At 36.3% G+C, this 22,076-nt stretch overlaps 1 protein-coding gene across 3 annotated transcripts in view; it reads right to left on the bottom strand.

The window, feature by feature from the left end:
• LOC110456728 (probable methyltransferase BMT2 homolog) overlaps nucleotides 1-22,076 on the bottom strand; it is a 39,431-nt gene that overhangs the window by 14,487 nt on the left and 2,868 nt on the right. The window contains exons 1-3 of one of the 3 annotated variants that reach the window (XM_021507643.1): nucleotides 21,705-21,766; nucleotides 19,845-19,952; nucleotides 18,816-19,233 (exon numbers count right to left, since the gene is read on the bottom strand). In XM_021507643.1, the coding sequence (XP_021363318.1) occupies nucleotides 18,816-19,233; nucleotides 19,845-19,941 (515 nt within the window). In that variant the 5' untranslated portion in view covers nucleotides 19,942-19,952; nucleotides 21,705-21,766. Of the gene's footprint in view, nucleotides 1-18,815; nucleotides 19,234-19,844; nucleotides 19,953-21,373; nucleotides 21,646-21,704; nucleotides 21,767-22,076 lie in introns of those variants that run through there. The other 2 variants (XM_021507644.1, XM_021507645.1) reach the window with 2 other exon arrangements.

Here is a 22,076-nt window from a genome sequence, read left to right as displayed (position 1 = left end):
CACCAGCCAAATATAAAGATTCTATACCTTTCAATTCTTCAGAAGAAGTCGTTTGAAGTGTTTGACACATTTGACCCCTGTAACCTTGAAAGTAGGTCAAGGTAATTTTCATTCTCAAACTTTGTTGGGCTCCATCCCAGGAAGCCATCAGCCAAATATGAAGATTCTATACCTTTTCATTCTTCACAAGAAGTCGTTTAAAGTTTTTGACATATTTGACCCCTGTGACCTTGAAAGTAGGTCAAACTAACTTTCATTCTTAAACTTTGTTGGGCTCTTTCCCAGGAAGCCACCAGCCAAATATAAAGATTCTATACCTTTCAGTTCTTCAGAAGAAGTCGTTTAAGTGTTTGACACATTTAACCCCTGTGACCTTGAAAATAGTTCAAGGTCATTTTCATTCTCAAACTTTGTTGAGCTCTATCCCAGGAAGCCATCAGCCCAATATGAAGATTCTATACCTTTTAGTTCTTCAGAAGAAGTCATTTGAAGTTTTTGACATATTTGACCCCTGTGACCTTGAAAACAGGTCAAGGTCATTTTCGTTCTCAAACTTTGTTGGGCTCTATCCCAGGAAGCCATCAGCCAAATATGAATATTCTATACCTTTTAGTTCTTCAGAAGAAGTCGTTTGAAGTTTTTGACATATTTGACCCCTGTGACCTTGAAAACAGGTCAAGGTCATTTTCGTTCTCAAACTTTGTTGGGCTCCATCCCAGGAAGCCATCAGCCAAATATGAAGATTCTATACCTTTTAGTTCTTCAGAAGAAGTCGTTTGAAGTTTTTGACATATTTGACCCCTGTGACCTTGAAAACAGGTCAAGGTCATTTTCGTTCTCAAACTTTGTAGGGCTCCTACCAACGAAGCTTTCAGCCAAATATCATGACTCTAGGCCTGTCCGTTTTTCAGAAGAAGTTGTTTAAAGGAAAAGTTGAGGGACGAGGACGGACGACGGACGCCGCACCATGACATACATTTGTAAGCTCACTTGCCTTTCGGGCAGGTGAGCTAATAAAATGACAAAGGGCAATAACTCTGCAGGTTACCATCAAATAATAACCAGACAAAGTTTTATTGAACTCCGTCAACACTTATTCAAGTTATCGTGTTTACAAGGTCCAATAATAATATTATTACAAAGGGCAATAACTCTGTAAGTTACAGTCAAATAATTCCCAGTTTCGAACTCATCTGAGATCTTATTGATATAAGGCTACATACAGAGTTTCATCAAACTTGGTTGATATTTACTCAAGTTATTGTGAACACAAGGTCCAATACAAAATAGTGTAATAATATTATTACAAAGGGCAATAACTCTCTAAGTTACTGTCGAATAATTCCCATTTTCGAACTCGTCTGGGATCTTATTGATATATGGCTGCATACAAAGTTTCATCAAACTCGGTTAACATTTACTAAGTTCTCGTGTTCACAAGGTCCAATAATAATATTATTACAAAGGGCAATAACTCTGTAAGTTACTGTCCAATAATTCCCATTTTCAAACTCGTCCGAGATCTTATTGACATATGGCTGCATACAAAGTTTCATCATACTCGGTTAACATTTACACAAGTTATTGTGTTCACAAGGTCCAATAATAATATTATTAGTAAGGGCTATAACTCTGTAAGTTACTGTCGAATAATTCCCATTTTCGAACTCGCCTGAGATCTTATTGATATATGGCTGCATACAAAGTTTCATCAAACTTGGTTAACATTTACTGAAGTTATCATGTTCACAAGGAAAAGTTAACGCACAAAGCACGACTATCACAATAGGTTACCATGACCTATGGTCAGGTAACCTAAAAACTATAAACAATGTGATATTTTCCGTTTGAAACTATAGCCTCAATAATTCCTCATATGGTTCTGTTGACAAGAAAGTCTTAGAAAACTTCATTGTCAAATGAATCTGGAAAAAAGTGATTTCAACATGTTTTTAAATTTAAGCTGATACTTCTTTTAGAACAACGATTTGTAGATGGATCACCAATCGCCATTCATAGATAATAAACATCTAAGAACAAATCTATAAAGTTGATAAACATGATAAACGTAGCCTTTGTGCGGTTACTCTTGTAAGCCCCGTGTGGCTTTGGAGTACCAGACCGTCGGTAGTGCTGTGTTGTGTGCCACAATTAATGGCTTCTGTTCTATAAACATTGATATGCTACAAACAAACATCCATTTTTGTGAGGCTATTGATTTTTTTTTTGCTTGTTTACAGACGGCCGTGTGACCAGAGCTAGCCCTCCACATCTACACAACCTCGTAGGGTATGCATAATACATGAGAACTACATCAGACTGATCCGATTCCGAACTTTTTGTATATTTTGTACCTTAATTTTTCTTAGATTTTTATGTTTATATCAATGAAGTGATAGCACTGCCATCTCTTACCCTTTCATAGTTATGGAGTGAAAGACTGATGGAGTTAGAGATTGACAGAGCAAACGATTGATGAAGTATTTCTTACTTGATGAGATATCTCTAACCCTATCATAGCTATATATATGGATTGAGAGACTGATGGAGTGAGAGATTAATGGAGTGAGAGAATGAAGGAGCGAAAGACTGATGGAATGAGAGATTGACAGAGTGAGAGACTGATGGAGTAAGAGATTGATCGATCAAGAGTTTGATGGAGCGAGACATTAACTGAGGGATAGACAGAGTGAAAGACTGATGGATTGAGATAGTGATGAAGTAAAATATTTGATGGAGTGAGAAATTGAAGGAGTAAGAGATTGATTGAACAGATCAGTGGAGTATTCTTACTTGATGGGAAACANGATCAATGTTAAGAGAGAGTAATGGAGTGAGAGGCTGAAGGAGTGAGATATTGATGGAGTGAAAGATTGATGGAGTGAGCTATTGATGGAGTGAGAGACTGATAGAGTGAGAGACTGATGGAGTAAGAGATTGATGGATTGAGAGACTGATGGAGTGAGAACTCAATCAAGTGAGAGATTGATGGAGTGAGCGATTGATTGAACAGATCAGTGGAGTATTCTTACTTGATGGGAAACTTTTTCCTCCTCCTTATCAAGGAAAAAATGTTGATGGTTTATCTCTTACATTTCCATAGTAATGGAGACATAGATTGATGGAATAAGAGATAGATCTAGTGACGAACTGATGGAGTTAGAGATTTATTGAGTGAAAGATTGATGGAGTGAGAGGTTGATGTAATGAGAGACTGATGGAGTAAGAGATTGATGGATTGAGAGACTGATGGAGTGAGGACTCAATCAAGTGAGAGATTGATGGAGTGAGCGATTGATTGAACAGATCAGTGGAGTATTCTTACTTGATGGGAAACTTTTTCCTCCTCCTTATCAAGGAAAAAATGTTGATGGTTTATCTCTTACATTTCCATAGTAATGGAGAGATAGATTGATGGAATAAGAGATAGATCTAGTGACGAACTGATGGAGTTAGAGATTTATTGAGTGAAAGATTGATGGAGTGAGAGGTTGATGGAATGAGAGACTGATGTAGTAAGAGATTGATCTAGTGACGAACTGATGGAGTTAGAGATTGATTGAGTGAAAGACTGATCGAATGACAGACTGATGAAGTAAGAGATTGATCTAGTGACGAACTGATGGAGTTAGAGATTGATTGAGTGAAAGATTGATGGAATGAGAGACTGATGGAGTAAGAGATTGATCGATCAAGAGTTTGATGGAGCGAGACATTAACTGAGGGATAGACAGACAGAGTGAAAGACTGATGGATTGAGATAGTGATGAAGTAAAATATTTGATGGAGTGAGAAATTGAAGGAGTAAGAGATTGATTGTGTGAGAGATTGGTGAAGTAAAAGATTGATTGAGTGAGAGATTAATGGAGAAGCAGTCTGATGGAGTGAGAGATTGATGGAGTGAGAGATTGATGGAGTGAGAGAATGATTTAAGAGACTGATGGAGTGAGAAATTGATTGAGAGACTGATGGAGTGAGAGACTGATGGGTGAGAGACTGATGGAGTGAGAAATTGATTGAGAGACTGATGGAATGAGAGATTGATGGAGTGAGAGATTGATGGAGTGAGAGAATGATTTAAGAGACTGATGGAGTGAGAAATTGATTGAGAGACTGATGGAGTGAGAGACTGGTGGGGTGAGAGATTGATGGAGTGAGAGACTGATGGAGTCAGAGAATGATTGAGAGACTGATGGAGTGAGAGATTGAAGGAGTGAGAGAATGACTAAGATACTGATAGAGCGAGAGACTGATTAAGTGAGAAATTGATTGAGAGACTGATGGAGTGAGAGACTGATGGGGTGAGAGATTGATGGAGTGAGAGAGTAATGGAGTGAGAGGCTGAAGGAGTGAGAGATTGATTGAGAGACTGATGGAGTGAGAGATTGATTGAGACCCTGATGGAGTGAGAGATTGAGGGAGTAAGTGATTGATTGAGTGAGAGATTGATGAAGTAAAAGATTGATTAAGTGAGAGGTTGATGGAGTGAGAGACTGATGGAATGAGAGACTGATGGTCTGAGAGATCAATGGAGTAAGAGACTGATGGAGTCAGAGAATGATTAAGAGACTGATGGAGTGAGAGATTGATTGAGAGACTGATGGAGTGTGAGAATGATTGAAAGACTGATGGAGTGAGAGATTGATGGAGAGACTGACAGAGTGAGAGATTAATGGAGTGAGAGAATGATTAAGAGACTGCTACAGGGAGAGATAGCTGAATCATTTCCTACTTGATGAGATATATCCGTATCTCCATAGTTTTAAAAGAAATGTTGATTGGATATCTCTTACATTTCCATAGATATGGAGTCAGTGATTGCTCTGAATGAGAGATTGATAGCGAGAAAAATTGACAGAGTTTCTTTTACCTTTTAAGATATTACTTTTTGGTAATTACTGACACTGGGGCAATCTTTTATTTTTTTCATTTTAACTGTTAAATCTTCATTGTTGAAATAAGAGAAAACCTTATTTTACATACTGCAGGTAAAAAAAATGGAAAATTAATTTTCAATTATCATGACATTGTTTTTTTAAGCAGAAGTATTTTCCAAATCTTGCCAACTTTTCTGGTTTCGTTTGGTTTGGTTTTATTTTGTTTAACGTCCTATTGCCAGCTAAGGTCATTGAAGAACGTGCCTCCATGTGTACTGAGTATGAGTACTTGTGTGTCTGCATGCTGGAGAAAGGGTATGTTGGTGTACCTGCCTCCTAGTGACAGCGCAGATCTGATGCCGACTTTATAGTGATATCTCTGAATTTGAAAGGAACAAATATTTGAGTAACAAACATAAACTTAGGTAGATATGCTATCTCCTTATGATACATGGCTTCACTTCAAAAATACAACGCCAGGACAGGGTTACCAATCCTGTCATTTTCATTGGCTAACACTTTTATCTTCAACAGGGATTTTCTTTTACAAGATGAAGTGGGGAGGTTTTTGTAGGAAAAAAAGTTAAAGCTGAATTTCTTACAAACTGCTTCTATCTAGTTCCATTTGAACACTTCTCAACAAGACAGCTCTTGTTAAAATTAAAAACAATTCTACGTATACTGCTGATTCTGTATTGAAAGTTTAAATCAAGATTTCTTGTTTCAAACAGGTGATCAACATGTCTGTTATATCAGTGATAAGAACAGGGACACATCAGTTGACTTTGCAATGTAAGAAACTATCAACTTTGAAATTAAATGTTTCAAATTGATTTCAAAATGTTTACCCTGCTGTATGTTTCTTAATCACTAACAAGGCACCATCTGACACCAGATTTCCAATGTAAATCAGGGGGAAGTCTGAAGCTCAAACAAAACCAATATGATTTGCATATTGAATTGACCAATCAGCACTTTTTTGGTCAGGATCCTAACCAAGATGACCTTGACCTGCCTTAGTTTCAAATAGTAATGCCTGGCAGAGAGAAATGAAACTAAGACAGGTAATCCAGTGTAATAATTTACTTGTTAATATTTAAAAAAAAAGTCCAAAGCCATACTTGCCAACTCTCCCCTATTTTGGAGGGAGACTCCCTAATTTGGACCCTTAAATGACCATTTCCAACCAGTGAATTTGTTAGACTATTCCTTTTTTCTTAGATCAAATGATTTCATCTGGAAAAAATACAAAGCTCAAAAAATGCCATTTAAAAGCAGGTTTTTTTCCCTTAGGGTGTAGTGTCATACACACATTTTATTTACGTTTTTAATTCTGAGTATGTTTAATCTCTCCCATGGAAATTACAAAAAGTTGGCAGATAGGCCTAAAGCATTTACATAATATTGCATATGAATGTAAGTAATTGATTTAAAACATGCAGTCAAACAGTGTTAATGTTCTTCCATCTGATACATCACACAGGTCAGTATTTTAACAAATCAAAGTTATTGGAAGTGTTAATCAATTTTTTTATTTTTTTATTTTTTTTATTTTTTTGTTCCCTATACCTTCATCAATTTCTTTAATAAACACCTCTGCTGTTTAATGGAACACCAGAAAGTCGATAAACAGTCAATCGTGGTAAAAATTATCACCCTGTCATTTCAATTTAACATCCATAACCCTGACTGAATGTTTAGCAAGTAATTTGACAGTTATTTCATCCCAAAACTATCTGAAGAGGGAAAAAAAAGTTAAGCAATGTTCAGGATTATATGTAAAGTTAAGGTTATATGCTACCTTATACATTACACCTGTGATTGGTGTGAGAGTTAAGGTTACATGCTACCTTATACATTACACCTGTGATTGGTGTGAAAGTTAAGGTTATATGCTACCTTATATATTACACCTGTGGTTGGTGTGAGAGTTAAGGTTATATGCTACCTTATTCATTACACCTGTGATTGGTGTGAGAGTTAAGGTAACATGCTACCTTATACATTACACCTGTGATTGGTGTGAAAGGTAAGGTTATATGCTACCTTATATATTACACCTGTGGTTGGTGTGAGAGGTAAGGTTATATGCTACCTTATACATTACACCTGTTATTGGTGTGAGAGTTAAGGTTATATGCTACCTTCTACATTACACCTGTGATTGGTGTGAGAGTTAAGGTCATATGCTACCTTATACATTACACCTGTGATTGGTGTGAGAGTTAAGGTCATATGCTACCTTATACATTACACCTGTGATTGGTGTGAGAGTTTAGGTTATATGCTACCTTATACATTACACCTGTGATTGGGGTGAGAGTTAAGGTTATATGCTACCTTATACATTACGCCTGTTATTGGTGTGAGAGTTAAGGTTATATGCTACCTTATATATTACACCTGTGGTTGGTGTGAGAGGTAAGGTTATATGCTACCTTATACATTACACCTGTGATTTGTGTGAGAGTTAAGGTTATATGCTACCTTATACATTACGCCTGTGATTGGTGTGAGAGTTAAGGTTATATGCTACCATATACATTACACCTGTGATTGGTGTGAGAGTTAAGGTAACATGCTACCTTATACATTACACCTGTGATTGGTGTGAAAGGTAAGGTTATATGCTACCTTATATATTACACCTGTGGTTGGTGTGAGAGGTAAGGTTATATGCTACCTTATACATTACACCTGTTATTGGTGTGAGAGTTAAGGTTATATGCTACCTTCTACATTACACCTGTGATTGGTGTGAGAGTTAAGGTCATATGCTACCTTATACATTACACCTGTGATTGGTGTGAAAGTTAAGGTTATATGCTACCTTATATATTACACCTGTGGTTGGTGTGAGAGTTAAGGTTATATGCTACCTTATATATTACACCTGTGGTTGGTGTGAGAGTTAAGGTTATATGCTACCTTATTCATTACACCTGTGATTGGTGTGAGAGTTAAGGTAACATGCTACCTTATACATTACACCTGTGATTGGTGTGAGAGTTTAGGTTATATGCTACCTTATACATTACACCTGTGATTTGTGTGAGAGTTAAGGTTATATGCTACCTTATACATTACACCTGTGATTTGTGTGAGAGTTAAGGTTATATGCTACCTTATACAGTACACCTGTGATTGGTGTGAGAGTTAAGGTTATGTGCTACCTTATACATTACACCTGTGATTGGTGTGAGAGTTAAGGTTATATGCTACCTTATACATTACACCTGTGATTGGTGTGAAAGTTAAGGTTATATGCTACCTTATATATTACACCTGTGGTTGGTGTGAGAGTTAAGGTTATATGCTACCTTATATATTACACATGTGATTGGTGTATAAGTGTGTATGCTACTTAACACATGCTACTTGCAATTTGTGCTAGAATTATCCCCCTATGTCTAAATGCTATATAATAACATTATACATGTGTTTTGTATAAGGGTCATCTCCCCTTAATTCATTTATGATAACCTAATAATGACATTTATACTTGAACTCTTCTGTGTCCTTCTTATTGCCGAATCAATTAACCAAGTGCCCATTACAATTAATAAAGCATGGATAACATGTTTGTAAGTGAGGAACTCTTTCGTAAAAAAACACATGTGTCGCAGTAAGTTGTATCCTTAAGATAATGCGTAAAAATTGTTGGGTAACATCAATAGATTTTCAGCACCTGTTGCACTGAAAATGAGGCCATGTTTCCCTGAGTACTATTGAATGACAACCTACACACAGGGACTAAGTCTGTGTCGGGGTATTGGTAAACATCACAGCGTTGGTTTTGTAAACAACCTGAGTATATGAGCCTCTTCTACTTAACATACACACATCAAAGAGATAGAAAGCTGTGTGCATTGAAATCAATTCTGATCAAATCAACGGCAAAGCGTTGTGGTATTGAACAAGGCCTATACACATGGCTTAGATCAGAGTATTGTATAAATATTGCCCTTCTTTAAAATGTTTTTATGTTGTTTGTTAGATGAATATCTAATATTGCATGCACTAGCTAGCAGACAATGTGTTGCTATCACAGGATAGATTGATGTGTCGGTCTGAATGCTTTTAGTTCATATGTGATTCTTGTTGTCAGTAACATCATCAATTTACAGTTCTATACATGACAAATAATCAAGTTATCACATTTACCTTCCCATTGGACAGGCGACAGATTAACACCCATCAATTAACGAAAAGGGTACCAGAGGCCGCATATCCTTCCCTCTAAAAACCCCTAAGCAATATGTGTTAGTATATAAATAATTCTCATTAGGAAGATCCTATACTTGTTAATAAGTTACTATTGCGATTATAGTTGGAAGCTGTTACCTCAAAGTTAGGTTCTAATCAATACAACTTTAAGTAACGCTGACCTCGACCTCCGACAAACCACACCAAGAATGAAAATAGTTCCTCCTCTCCTCTTGTGCAATTAAGAATTGAATTCTGTGTTTTGAGGTTTATGGGGTATAAACCTCAATGGGTCTTGAGACAAATTTTATGAACTGCAAAGCAGTTAATTTTACCAAGACAGGTAATTGGTTAAATATGAAATTCTATTTTTAGTAACAGTGGCCTTGAATTCTACCAGACTATGCCCCATTTCAAGAGTTCTTCTTTTTTCCTTACTCAAAAATCAAGATTGAGATTTGTAAGACTATTTGATCAGAAGTTATTATCCAAACAAAAACATAATTTTTAGTAACAGTGACCTTGACCTTTGATGAACTTTGCTTAAAATCAATACTATATATAGGGTTAGGTTTTTCGTTTCCCTAGGGCAGTCTACTCATAATTTTACACATGCTTTGAAGTTTGAGCTGTGTATGATTATTTGTTGATAAAAAAATCTCCACTTTAAATCATACAACATAACCTTGATATTGATAAAGGACCTTCACCTTACAAGGTATTATACTTCTGCATTTTACAACTTTTTTTCTCATAAAAGAATTTTAGCAGCCTTTCTTTCCAAAAAAAAAAAAAGATTTTTGAAATAATGTCTTTTAGTAACATCTAAAATTATAGACATGGCCTTTATGTGCAAAGGATGATCTTCAACTTTTTGTTACCTAGAATGACCTTCACTTTGCTCTGCAATGCAGACACTGGGCTTTAATATTCTCATGTAAAAATGACTTTCATTCCTTTTTGTCAATAAGAACGATTTTCACTTTTTCTGCTGCTAAGAATGTTATTAAAACAATTTTCTGCTACAGAAAAATTGTATTCAACAATCTCATATAGAGAATGACCTTCACCTTTCTCTTGCAAATAATGACATTGAGTTGTCCAGTTGTATTCTATTCTATCATGCTAGTATGGCTAGTATGTTACACTTCAGTTTTTATAAGTGTTACACGAAAGTAAGTTTACAAAAATAATTGATGTATGGAATTCAAATTGTCATAAATATTCAAAATCTTTTTCGGAGAAATTAAATAATTAAATACAGTATGACATAAAACTCATTAGAATGAAAATTATTTGCATTTACATTAGAGGATAAATTGTGTTCTAATTTATGGAAGTGGGATTCGTACATGTCCGTAACAACTGGTATATTTGTTTTTACTCAATTAAGTTATAAATTAATCAATAAGAGGGCTCTATCAAACCTAAAACACACAGCATCTGCTTGAGAGCCGGAGCCTGCATGTTTTTCACATGTAAACAACGATTAAGCAAATTATGGGTTACATGTACTGTAATTATAAAGACAATACAATTCCTCCATTGTTTTCCTGTGTACACAAAGCCTTAGGAGTAAAAGCTGAAAATACTATAAACACATCATAATTACATTAAATGTTAAAAGCCCCAGGACTGATGTATGTTAGTTGTTTGTGATTAAAATGAAGAAAACAGACAGGCAATTTGAATGAGATGGCAGGCAATAAACCATGCCAGTGTTATTCCGGCCCGGACAGAATAATTATCAATACTTGTTATTCAAGACTAAATTGTGAAAATAAGCATCTGACAGACCAAGACTTATTCCTTAGCTGTGTGATTCCCCACTGGGATCAAGATAAACAAAGCAGTAATTTTAACTGTAAAACCTTTCCCTTCTCATCCCCAAAATCCTTATCTTGTATTTTCTTAATTACTACTGTCACTTTTTTAAAATATAGCTCCTGAGAGTAAATATTTCCCTGATTCGATTTTATGTCGGTGGCTGTGTCATATTCAATTTATATAAATAAGAAAATGGAGGTCTCCACTGTGCCCCACTACAGCGCAGATGGATTTTTGTGCTTTGTACTTGTTGTTACCATGGCAACCAACCCACATTACCTCTTCAGACATGAAAACCCCACAAACAGTAAACAAAACTGCAGCCCGCTTGTTTATTAAGTAAACATTAATAACAGCTGCCTGTTTCAATACAATATTAAACCAAACAGAGTGATACCAAAACCCACCCTAAGGAAATACCGGTCTATAAAAACTCCTTCGGCACCGACACACCATAAACAACAAACGTTTTCAGCCGGATTGTTTACCAATAAAGGCTTGTCAACAGGACTGATTGCGGCCTGGTACTGTAGGGTCGACAGCTCCAGTTCTCACACAAATGTATTCAATCTAAATGGATCCAGTGCTTTTTTTATACAAAACCCCCGCTCTGCTGGTGGCCTCATAGAATACATGCAAGACAAACAATGACTCTGGGCAGGCTTGTTTTGATCGGAGTACCAAAAGCCTGGGTATCACCTTTAATAAATAAATAAAAACATTTCCTTCACTGTCCCGAGCTTTGTGGTGCATAGACTCTGAACAAACACAGTCCACAATGGCGTCCAATGTTCGGGGCGAATCAGAAAGGAACTACTCACCGCGGCAAAAGTGATACCAGGTACAGAGAATACAGGCACAATTGTCACAATCTAAACAAAATCTCTTTCTCAAAAAGCATATTTGCCATTGTTTTCTGTGTTTGAAGATCTCCTACTGACAATTTAACTGCAATAAAATTACAGATCAGACACCACAGGTACACTGGTGTTAAACTAAACTACTAATTTTAAAGTTTAAAGAGTGCAGTTTTCTCTCTGATATCATCGTGTGAAATCCATTGGATTTAACATGTCTTTGCAGTAAAGAATTATTAAAACGTTGATTTTTTAAGACATAAGGATATCTCACCTTCGAAAATGTCATGAAGGTCAAGGCAGTTTCAAGGTCAACAAAACTTTTTCAACTTCATATATACATATAGTAACAACCAAATCCATTTTTTTGTGCAAATTCTTAAGATAAAGACTCACCTTTGGGGGAGGGAGCTAATTTGCTTGATCAGGAGGCTTGACATACTGGGACCTGTATTTATTACATACCAGGTAATCAGTATTGTAAGTTTATATTGTCTATAGGTTTTCGTGAGATTTTGAAGAGTTTTCAGCTAGCTGCCTGTCCTATATACCGGTATGATACTTGGGATCTAATTTTCCTATCTTCCATTTTTACTTGACCTTGACCTACACACAGGTAACGTATGACCTTACCAGTGGTTATTCTACGTGTATATACTGTAAAAGTACTTATTTGAGCACACTCAATTATTAGCATTTTATCGAATTTAAACATTCATAAATTGGCGCAGTCTAAATATATGCAATTGATAACTTTGTACAGAAACTTCAAATAGTCATAATTTAGCCCATTACTTAAAGTGAGAAAACCGCTAAAATCAAGTACCGCTAAAATGTGTATGTTAACAACAGTAAGAGGGGTTGAGTAGCAATCTATTTCCTAATGCAATGTGGGCATTTTCTTCACGAATTTGACTTAAAAATACACTTCAGTAATATAAAAAAAAAATCATTAAAAAAGTAAGTTAACTGATGGAAATAAATGTTAAATCTAAAAAAAAAACTTTTTATTATCCAACAAGAGTCCAAGAGGACGTTTTTGTTTTACATAACTGACACCTGACCCCTACTACATTGAACATAGGCCAAGGTTATTTCTCTGATTAAACTTTGTTTTTTTTCAGGTTCAGTAATTGTAGTAAGGGGGAAAGGTAATTTGTTTGCTCATTCCGGTCCTTTTTGACACGTTTTTAATCATCAGCATGTTTAAACTTTGTACTAGTACTACTCCCCAACATGCTATTGAACAGCTATCATCACCCTTGACACTCTACTTAATTAGGAAGTGGTTTTTTTACACATTTGACCACTGTGACCTTAAAAGTAAATCAAGGTCATTTATTTTGGGAGTTTTTTAAAGGTCTTTACATATTTGATGCCAGTTATTCAGAAGTTGTTAAAGTTTTAATATAATTGAGTCCTTAATTTGGGGATATCTTATTGCATTCCTTGTCAGGTACCTACTGGCCAAGTATCGTCACTCTAGGCCTTCTGGTTAATCAGAAGGAGTTGTTTAAAGTTTTTTTTATTAATTTGACCAATGTGGCCTTGAAAGAAGGTCAAGGTCATTCATTTATTGGAAGAATATGTATAGCACTTCATACCAGGTACCTACTGGCAAAACATCTTTCTAGGCTTCTTGGTTATTCAGAAGAAGTTGTTCAATGGGTTTTAACACATTCAACCCATGTGATCTTGAAAGTGGGTCAAGGTAATTTATTTGAGGAAATTTTAAAGCACTCCATGCCAGGTTCAGGTAAAAATGTGAGCCAGCTTAAGGTAATAATGTGAGCTTCCTTAAATATTAAGAACAGCTTACAGCTAACAAACAGGTAACATAGGACATTACTAAAGGATTGACCTTCATGTTGATGGCATATACAGTACATGTAGTATGAACGCAGTTGGCAACGACATATTCGCTAACACGCACCATAGAATATGCTCGTTGCAAACTGTGTTCATACTACATGTGTATATGCCTTCAAAATGAAGGTCAATCCTTTTTTAAATATTTAATCAAGTCATATGTTAGTAGCACTTTGAACATTTTTATTCATTTATAACGGTCCTTATGTACATGCATTGACACACTGCTCTGGTAGTGACACGGTTGAACGTCGCAAAAGGAAGCCACCATCGTTTACTTTACCATCAAAGAGTTTTGCAAATGCATCCATTGAATAAGAAGTTTGTCAGCACCCCTTTGTTATATCATCAGACAAAATGAATCTTGAATATGTTCCATGTTTCTAGATGTTGAAGGAACCAGACAATGGCTGTCATCGAACATTTATCTCGCTGAATAGTGAACTGTAACATTTTAAAACGGGTATCAAATCGCCGAGCCTTTTTTCATTGTGTATACTATTTTATACTCAGTCAGCGTTTACTAAGCTGAAGAAGGAAGAGATGTAAATATAAGGAACTATCTTGTAACATATAGGAAACATACAAACTTATACAAAGAAGCAACCTACCACCTTTCACATACATTATATAGTAACGAGAAGTGACTTTGCATACAGGGAACTTATTACCTTAAATGCAGGACACATATGTCCTTACAAACAAAATGTCACCTTAAAAACAGGTCAATGACTTTTCACAGGTAAAATATGACACGCAAGTAACATTATAACTTCATTATTTAAAATCCCAAACAAATACATCTATCTTATTTTCGTGCAATTGTAGAATGTGCAATGGGCCTGATAGATCTATTTGTTTTTTAGGTAAAAGGCAGAAAATCTTGATACATGTGCCCCGTTCACATCGAAATGGCAGAATATGCCTGTACCTCATTTTGATTTAAAAGGCAGAAAAAGCATGTACCACATTTTCTGTACAATGCTAAAGTTGTTCTTTGTTATAATGACTTTTTACTGTTACAATTTTCATTCCTCTTTCCAATTGCCAGTCTACTGCTTGACCCTTGAAAACCTGTATGTTTGCAGTAAATCTTTTTCTTTCCTTTCATTTTAGTATTTGAAACAATTCTATCACAAGATCTGAAAATGCATGTCCGCAATGAATACAATAACTTTTACTGAAACCTGGCTACATCTGACTTTAGCGATACCTACTGTCACCGACACCTGACTTAATCTACATCTGACTTTAGCGATACCTACTGTCACCGACACCTGACTTTACTAACACCTTACTTTACTGACACCTGACTTAATCTACATCTGACTTTAGTGATACCTACCTTCACCGACACCTGACTTTACTAACACCTTACTTTACTGACACCTGACTTAATCTACATCTGACTTTAGCGATACCTACCTTCACCGACACCTGACTTTACTAGCACCTGACTGAAGTGATACCTGACTTCACTAACACCTGACTTCACTAACACCAGACATTACCAACACCTGACTTTACCAACACCTGACTTCACTGACACCTGACTTCACCAACACCTGACTTTACCAACACCTGACTTTACCAACACCTGACTTTTCAAACACCTGACTTAACCAACACCTGACTTCACTGACACCTGACTTTACTAACACCTTACTTTACTGACACCTGACTTTACAGACACCTGACTTAATTGACACCTTACTTTACTTATACCTGACTTTACCAACACCTGACTTTACCAACACCAGACTTTACTAGACTAACACCTGACTTTACTAAACTAACACCTGACTTTACCAACACCTGACTTCACTAACACCTGACTTTACCAACACCTGACTTTACTAACACCTTAACTAACACCTGACTTTACCAACACCTGACTTTACTAAACTAACACCTGACTTTACTAAACTTACACCTGACTTTACCAACACCTGACTTCACTAACACCTGACTTTACCAACACCTGACTTTACTAACACCTTAACTAACACCTGACTTTACCAACACCTGACTTTACTAAACTAACACCTGACTTTACTAAACTTACACCTGACTTTACCAACACCTGACTTCACTAACACCTGACTTTACCAACACCTGACTTTACTAACACCTTAACTAACACCTGACTTTACCAACACCTAACTTCAGTAACACCTGACTTTAGTAACACCTGACTTTACCAACACCTGACTTCACTAACACCTGACTTCAGTAACACCTGACTTTACCAACACCTGACTTTACTAACACCTTAACTTAAGGAGTATGTCACCAACACCTGACTTCAGTAACACCTGACTTCAGTAACACCTGACTTTACCAACACCTGACTTCACTGACACCTGACTTCACTGACAGCTGACTTTACTGACACCTGACTTTACCAATACCTGACTTTGCCAACACCTGACTTCACTGACACCTGACTTTACTGACACCTGACTTTACCAACACCTGACTTCACTGACACCTGACTTTACTAACACCTGACTTCACCAACACTTGACTTTATTGACACCTGACTTTATTAACACCTGACTTTACCAACACCTGACTTCACTAACACCTGACTTTACTGACACCTGACTTTACTAACACCTGACTTTACCAACACCTGACTTTACCAACACCTGACTTACTTTACCAACACCTGACTTTACCAACACCTGACTTCACTGACACCTGACTTCACTGACACCTGACTTTATTGACACCTGACTTTACCAACACCTGACTTTACCAACACCCTACTTCACGAACACCTGACTTTACCAATACCTGACTGCACTAACACCTGACTTCACTTACACCTGACTTTAACAATGCCTGACTTTACCAACACCTGACTTTACTAACACCTGACTTTACGAACACCTGACTTCACTAACACTTGACTTCACTAACACCTGACTTTACTTAACACCTGACTTTACTAACACCTGATTTCACTGACACCTGACTTCACTAACACCTGACTTCACTAACACCTGACTTTACCAACACCTGACTTCACTGACACCTGACTTTACCAACACCTGACTTTACCAACACCTGACTTCACCAACACCTGACTTCACTAACACCTGACTTTACCAACACCTGACTTTACCAACACTTGACTTTACCAACACCTGACTTCACTAACACCTGACTTTCTGCTTTCTTTCGTGTTTGTGCTCGCATGCAATACCAACACCAACTTGTCAGTTAATTATGTTGACATCCTATCTAAAACATGATGACATCTGATCTGGAAATCAGAAGAAACTGAATCCACAGCATGTGTGCACTTAGCAGGCAGCATTACGTGATAATTTTCCAGGAAAATGATTGGATAACTACTCGTTTTGTTTTGCATAAATAAGTGGCAAGTCGATGGCATTAACAGAATAAAAAGCAGAGTTTCTTACTTACGCGATAATTAACCTCTGCAAAATCAACTCGGAAATTGTAAAAATATGTCAACATAATTTAAACGTTACTGCGACATATTCATAAATTATGTCGACATCTTTTAAAAAATAAGTTGACAAAGGTAACCCGTAAGTCGAAAGTTGATGGCAGAAATATGCCACCATACCCTGTCCATGTTCCAATAGGGTTTGATAAAATAATAAGAAAATCTACAGGAAGTAGAAAACTTGTTCCAAATCCAGCCAATCAGACTCAAGGAAAGACGTCTATAACTGCATTGAATATACATGGATTACGACATCAATGACCATGACCTCAGTATCATTACCATACTTCCAATGACCAAGTTTGATTTGGTTAATACGTGTTTACATTCAGACAGTTAAAATATACTGAGAGTAAACCAGGTACTATATGTATAATGTATACTGTTTTTAACGGTACCTTGGAGTACCTGGTTGCTTGCAATTGACCCATTCCCAAACATGCCACATTTATCTCACATCTCACAGCTTGAGACAAAATCTCACAGATTTTCATCTATGATAAACTCTCACACTGTGGGACATGATATTACGGAAAGACCTCAAAACCTCAAGGTGAACCATTTTCCCATAGTTGTTCACTCAAAATTTAAGAGATAAATCACGATAGCTCAAGAGTAGCGGTCATGTGATGGTCATGTGATGGTCATGTGATGGTCATGTGATTGATTTGTATGCAAGAGCTTTTTGATAACTTCCAGAAAACTAAGCTGTTGTCAGTGAAATTATGAGTTTATTTTGGCGTCTTTTACAATAAATAATCTAACAGAACAATAGAAATAGATTCATTATGTTATTTAGTTTGATCCTTTTTTATTGTTGCCATTCAATTCCGTGATACTACGGAATGCCTGACATTCTTTGTCTTTAGCCACTGTGCGACAACATCAAATTTCCCATGAAGTTAATAGCTTACATTGTCAGTAGAATTAGCACAAAACATGTTTTCTGTCATGTTTGTAACGTTAGTTCATTGCTAATTTGCTAGACACTCTGATAAATACTTTGTCTGGCTAAGTGTTACTTTACAAATATAAGTTCACTGCAAAAGTTGAGAGAATGGCAGGTAAGGAGTATGTCATGAAGAAGGTGGAAAAGGCTTTGTTCTGGATGCTGAAATATTTAATTGAAAAGTTCAAATGATGCAGAACACAGTTTGCTTTTCTTTCACAGCCGATTATTTCTGTCCTCTTTTTAAATGCATGTTTCCAGATTCTATTACAATGCCCAGAAGTTCAAATGTAAATGAACAAAGACAACTGTTATCCTTACAAACTCATCAAAATCCGCTGTTCAAAGTGTAATGTCTCCTAAATTGAACATCAGTAGTACTGTGACTGCTGTGAATATTGACCTGTCCAACTATATTTCGTAATCAAAAGTAAAATCTGCTTCTTTACTATATCTCAACTAAGAGATGTTAGATGCAGGGTTAGGGTAAATTTGAAAAAATTGAATTGGTAACATTCACTTTAGGAATCTTCACATTTGTATCTGTAATAAGTATAAAGCTAGGATACAATTAAACATACTCCTGCCTTTTTTTCAATGTTCATGTCGGTATGAAGTTTAGAATGCAAGTCAATTAAATACTTATTTACCTAGTGGGAGCTTCATGGTAAATATGTAATAGACCTGTGTTCATACCGGCATGAACATTGAAAGATTGCTGTTCAATCCCTATATAAGCCAGTACTTACATGTCTGTTGCTATCACTGGTAGTGGATCTGTATCAGATGAACATGCTTTCTTGACATCCACTTCCTGAAGGTCATGAGTAGCTACATCACCGCACAAAACTTCTTTATCAGAAGTATTACTACCAGTCCCATCTGTCTGTCTGTTTTCAAATGCATCATTCTTTTTTTGATCCAAACACTCATTCTGCAATCGCCGCAATTGGTGAACTTTAGTCCTGCGAGCAACTTTTTCCAAAGCCTTTTTCAGACCGTCTCCATGGAAATATTCCAGGATTGTTTTTCGGCACCAATCGATCCTGGTCTCAGGAAGTCTTGTCCAGTGATCTTTTGCCAAATGGTGCATGGCATCTGCATATTGTCGCAAGGTGTCTGTGTCTTCGCAGTGTTCTTTCCAAATCTGTTCAAAGTCATCAGCATCTACAGGACAGAAATGAAAAATTATATTAGACCTTATAGCATAACCATGGTACAGTAGTACCACATTGCCTCATCCTTCAGGAGATATTTTAGTGTTGGGGTTTGGCTAACTCCAGAACTGTAAATCTGCAAAAGACAGGAATTTACACTGAGCTTGAGCTTTTAAATCTGCTAACAAGGGATGGGTTTACTGTATTCATCTTACAAATCGACCAGGGGGTCAACGAATAATCTCCCGACTCAATATAGCATTTTGTATCTTGCTGTTTATATGATATTTCGTATGCTTAAAAAGCTGACACCAGATACTATATAATTACCCATACAATTCAAACAGACGTTACAAAATATTAATGGTTTATAATGTTTCCCCTTGGTAGTATGACACCCTGATAAAACACTAGCTGCTTCCTGCTGGCTCGGCTGAGGAGAACTTCTCTTTAGCTCATTTGGTAGAGCGCAAGACTAGTAAACCAGAGGCCTAAAGTCTGACAGAGGCATTAAACAAAGGATGACCTCCATTAGAATGTAATGATATGTTAATGATGCTCTTCACAATTTAACATGAAAAACAAAAATGATCTTAAAACAGAGGTGATGACTATTAAAACCTTTGCATTTCTTGAACTTCTTCCTTAGATCAGCATGTAGACCTTTAATGATCCCAGCAAGTCTCAGATGCTCCTCCCGACCTTCAACAGTCGCCATTACAGTATTTTCTGAATAATAAACAAAAGAAGTGTTTAAGGGATGGAAGGAAACCATATCGGTGTTACCTCCCATGGTCAAAACAATGTCTAATGACTTTCGACACTTCATCACACTATTAAATTGTACATAGGATTACGGTCGCCTGCTAGCTTCACACTAGAGGGAATTTTCCTTGATCCCAGTGGTAAAGTGTCCGACTTAAGGAAGTCTGGGATCGCAGGTTTGATCCCCAGTGGAAGCACACGTCTCTCTTTCCTGTTACAAACGGTGTCCTGTGGCCCTCCTTTTGGTGAAGCGGACTTAAAACCTGGGTTGTGGTGTTCGAGGTCAAACACATTTAAGAAGGGGGGAGAAGTGTGTCATATTTTAATTGTAAGAAGTGTTTAGGTTGATCCCCGGGGGAAGCATACTACTCTCTTTCCTGTTACATAAGTAATGGATATAGATATAGTTTTACAAAGTGTCTAAAAGTCTGACATCTGAATCTTTTGCACACAATGATATGTGTTCCTCAATCTATCATATATTGGTAGGGATCAATCTAGGCTTTAGGGAAATCTACATTTTTTCAGATTTGGGGGAAATTAAAAAATTTCATACAACACTCTAGCGTCATGAAGGTAAAAGATAAACGTTTTGTCCGACATACATGTGTGCAGTATATTTCAATTGAAAAACAATTTTAAGCTTAAAAGTTTTGTTTTAAAATTATGTGAAGAAAATGTATATGCAGTATTATGCATTTTAACTGTTGATCTTTAAAGAAAACATATAAGGGAAATATTTTGAACAAGAACCACTATTTTCTTGTTGAAAAAGGGGAATTTTTAAGCACATAGGGGAAATTTTCAAAGAACAGGGGAATTTTCTTCTGTAGGGGAAACTACCCATAGATGGTAGATAATCAAGTCTAGATTGATCCCAGATTGGATTGTGTTGACACAATGACGTCCTATTTTTACTCTTTATGTTAAAGAGAACTACCAATTTATATTTCACTTAATATCAGTAATAAAATTGTTACTGTAAACGGTAACTGTCAACCAAGCGGTAACTATCAACCAAAATACAGAATCATTACCCATATGTGGAGTTGTGCATAATTTTTTTTTTTGTCAATTGAACTTTATCCCGGTTCAAGATCAGGGTCCGTATTCATGAAACCGTTCGCATGTATTCTGTGCTCAAACCAACTATTTTGTTACTCGCTTTGATCATGTCAAACGATCAAAATATTATTTGGCTTTAAGTCTGTTCAAAATATTTCCAAATTATTGACAAAATAAGATTTATTTGTTAAGTTATAACAAGAACAAAAAATAGGCCTGAGCACAAAATCCATGCTTGAGCATGAGAACGGTTTCATGAATACGGGCCCAGGTGTTTGAAAATAAATGGAATTATTTATATTGTTTAGTGTTCGTCTTACATCTGATATGATTCGGAGTTCAGGTTCTCCACTGAAGCACAGGGGGTCGTTACAAATGTCTTAAACACAAATGCTATGCCGATACGGGTCACATCACACATAGTGTACGTTTATGTGTGCTGTATCAGTATGCCTGTTCAGGCATTTGTCTGTAACGAACCCGAGTATCCATTTCCTACTTCAACTTCAGAAGTTAGTTATATATAACAGTAACTTTACACATCGCCTGAATCAGACCCATTGCAACTATCTTTTCTATACTAGTATTAACAAACGAATCAACTGTTTATCATTGCCTTCGTGTCTTAATGTATTTAGCACAAGGCTTTACCTGCATCACATCACCAGATGACAGAAACCACATGCGTTCTAAACAACGTAAACAGGAAACTGAATAAATATACTAAAATTAGAAACACGCCAGTGAGGAAATTACGGAATTTTGCTTACACAAATAAATGAAACATCTACCTCAAGGTTTTTTTACCAATAGCTTGCTCGCCATTCTTAAAATCTGTAAATAATACATAAATATTTATATTAAGTTCACCTAAAAATAACTCCATATACATGTAGTTGAATACCTGAGTATTATTAAGTATTACTGGGCCTGTATTCATGAAACCATCTCATGCTCAAACATGGTCCTGTGCTCAAGCCCAATTTTTTTTTTTTTTTTTTTTTTTTTTTTTTTTTTTTTTTT

This window comes from Mizuhopecten yessoensis, unplaced genomic scaffold, assembly GCF_002113885.1.
Source record: "Mizuhopecten yessoensis strain PY_sf001 unplaced genomic scaffold, ASM211388v2 scaffold8839.1, whole genome shotgun sequence".
NCBI lineage: Eukaryota > Metazoa > Mollusca > Bivalvia > Pectinida > Pectinidae > Mizuhopecten > Mizuhopecten yessoensis.
The sequence above is the reverse complement of the archived record's forward strand: the minus strand, read 5'-3'. Positions and strand labels throughout refer to the sequence as shown.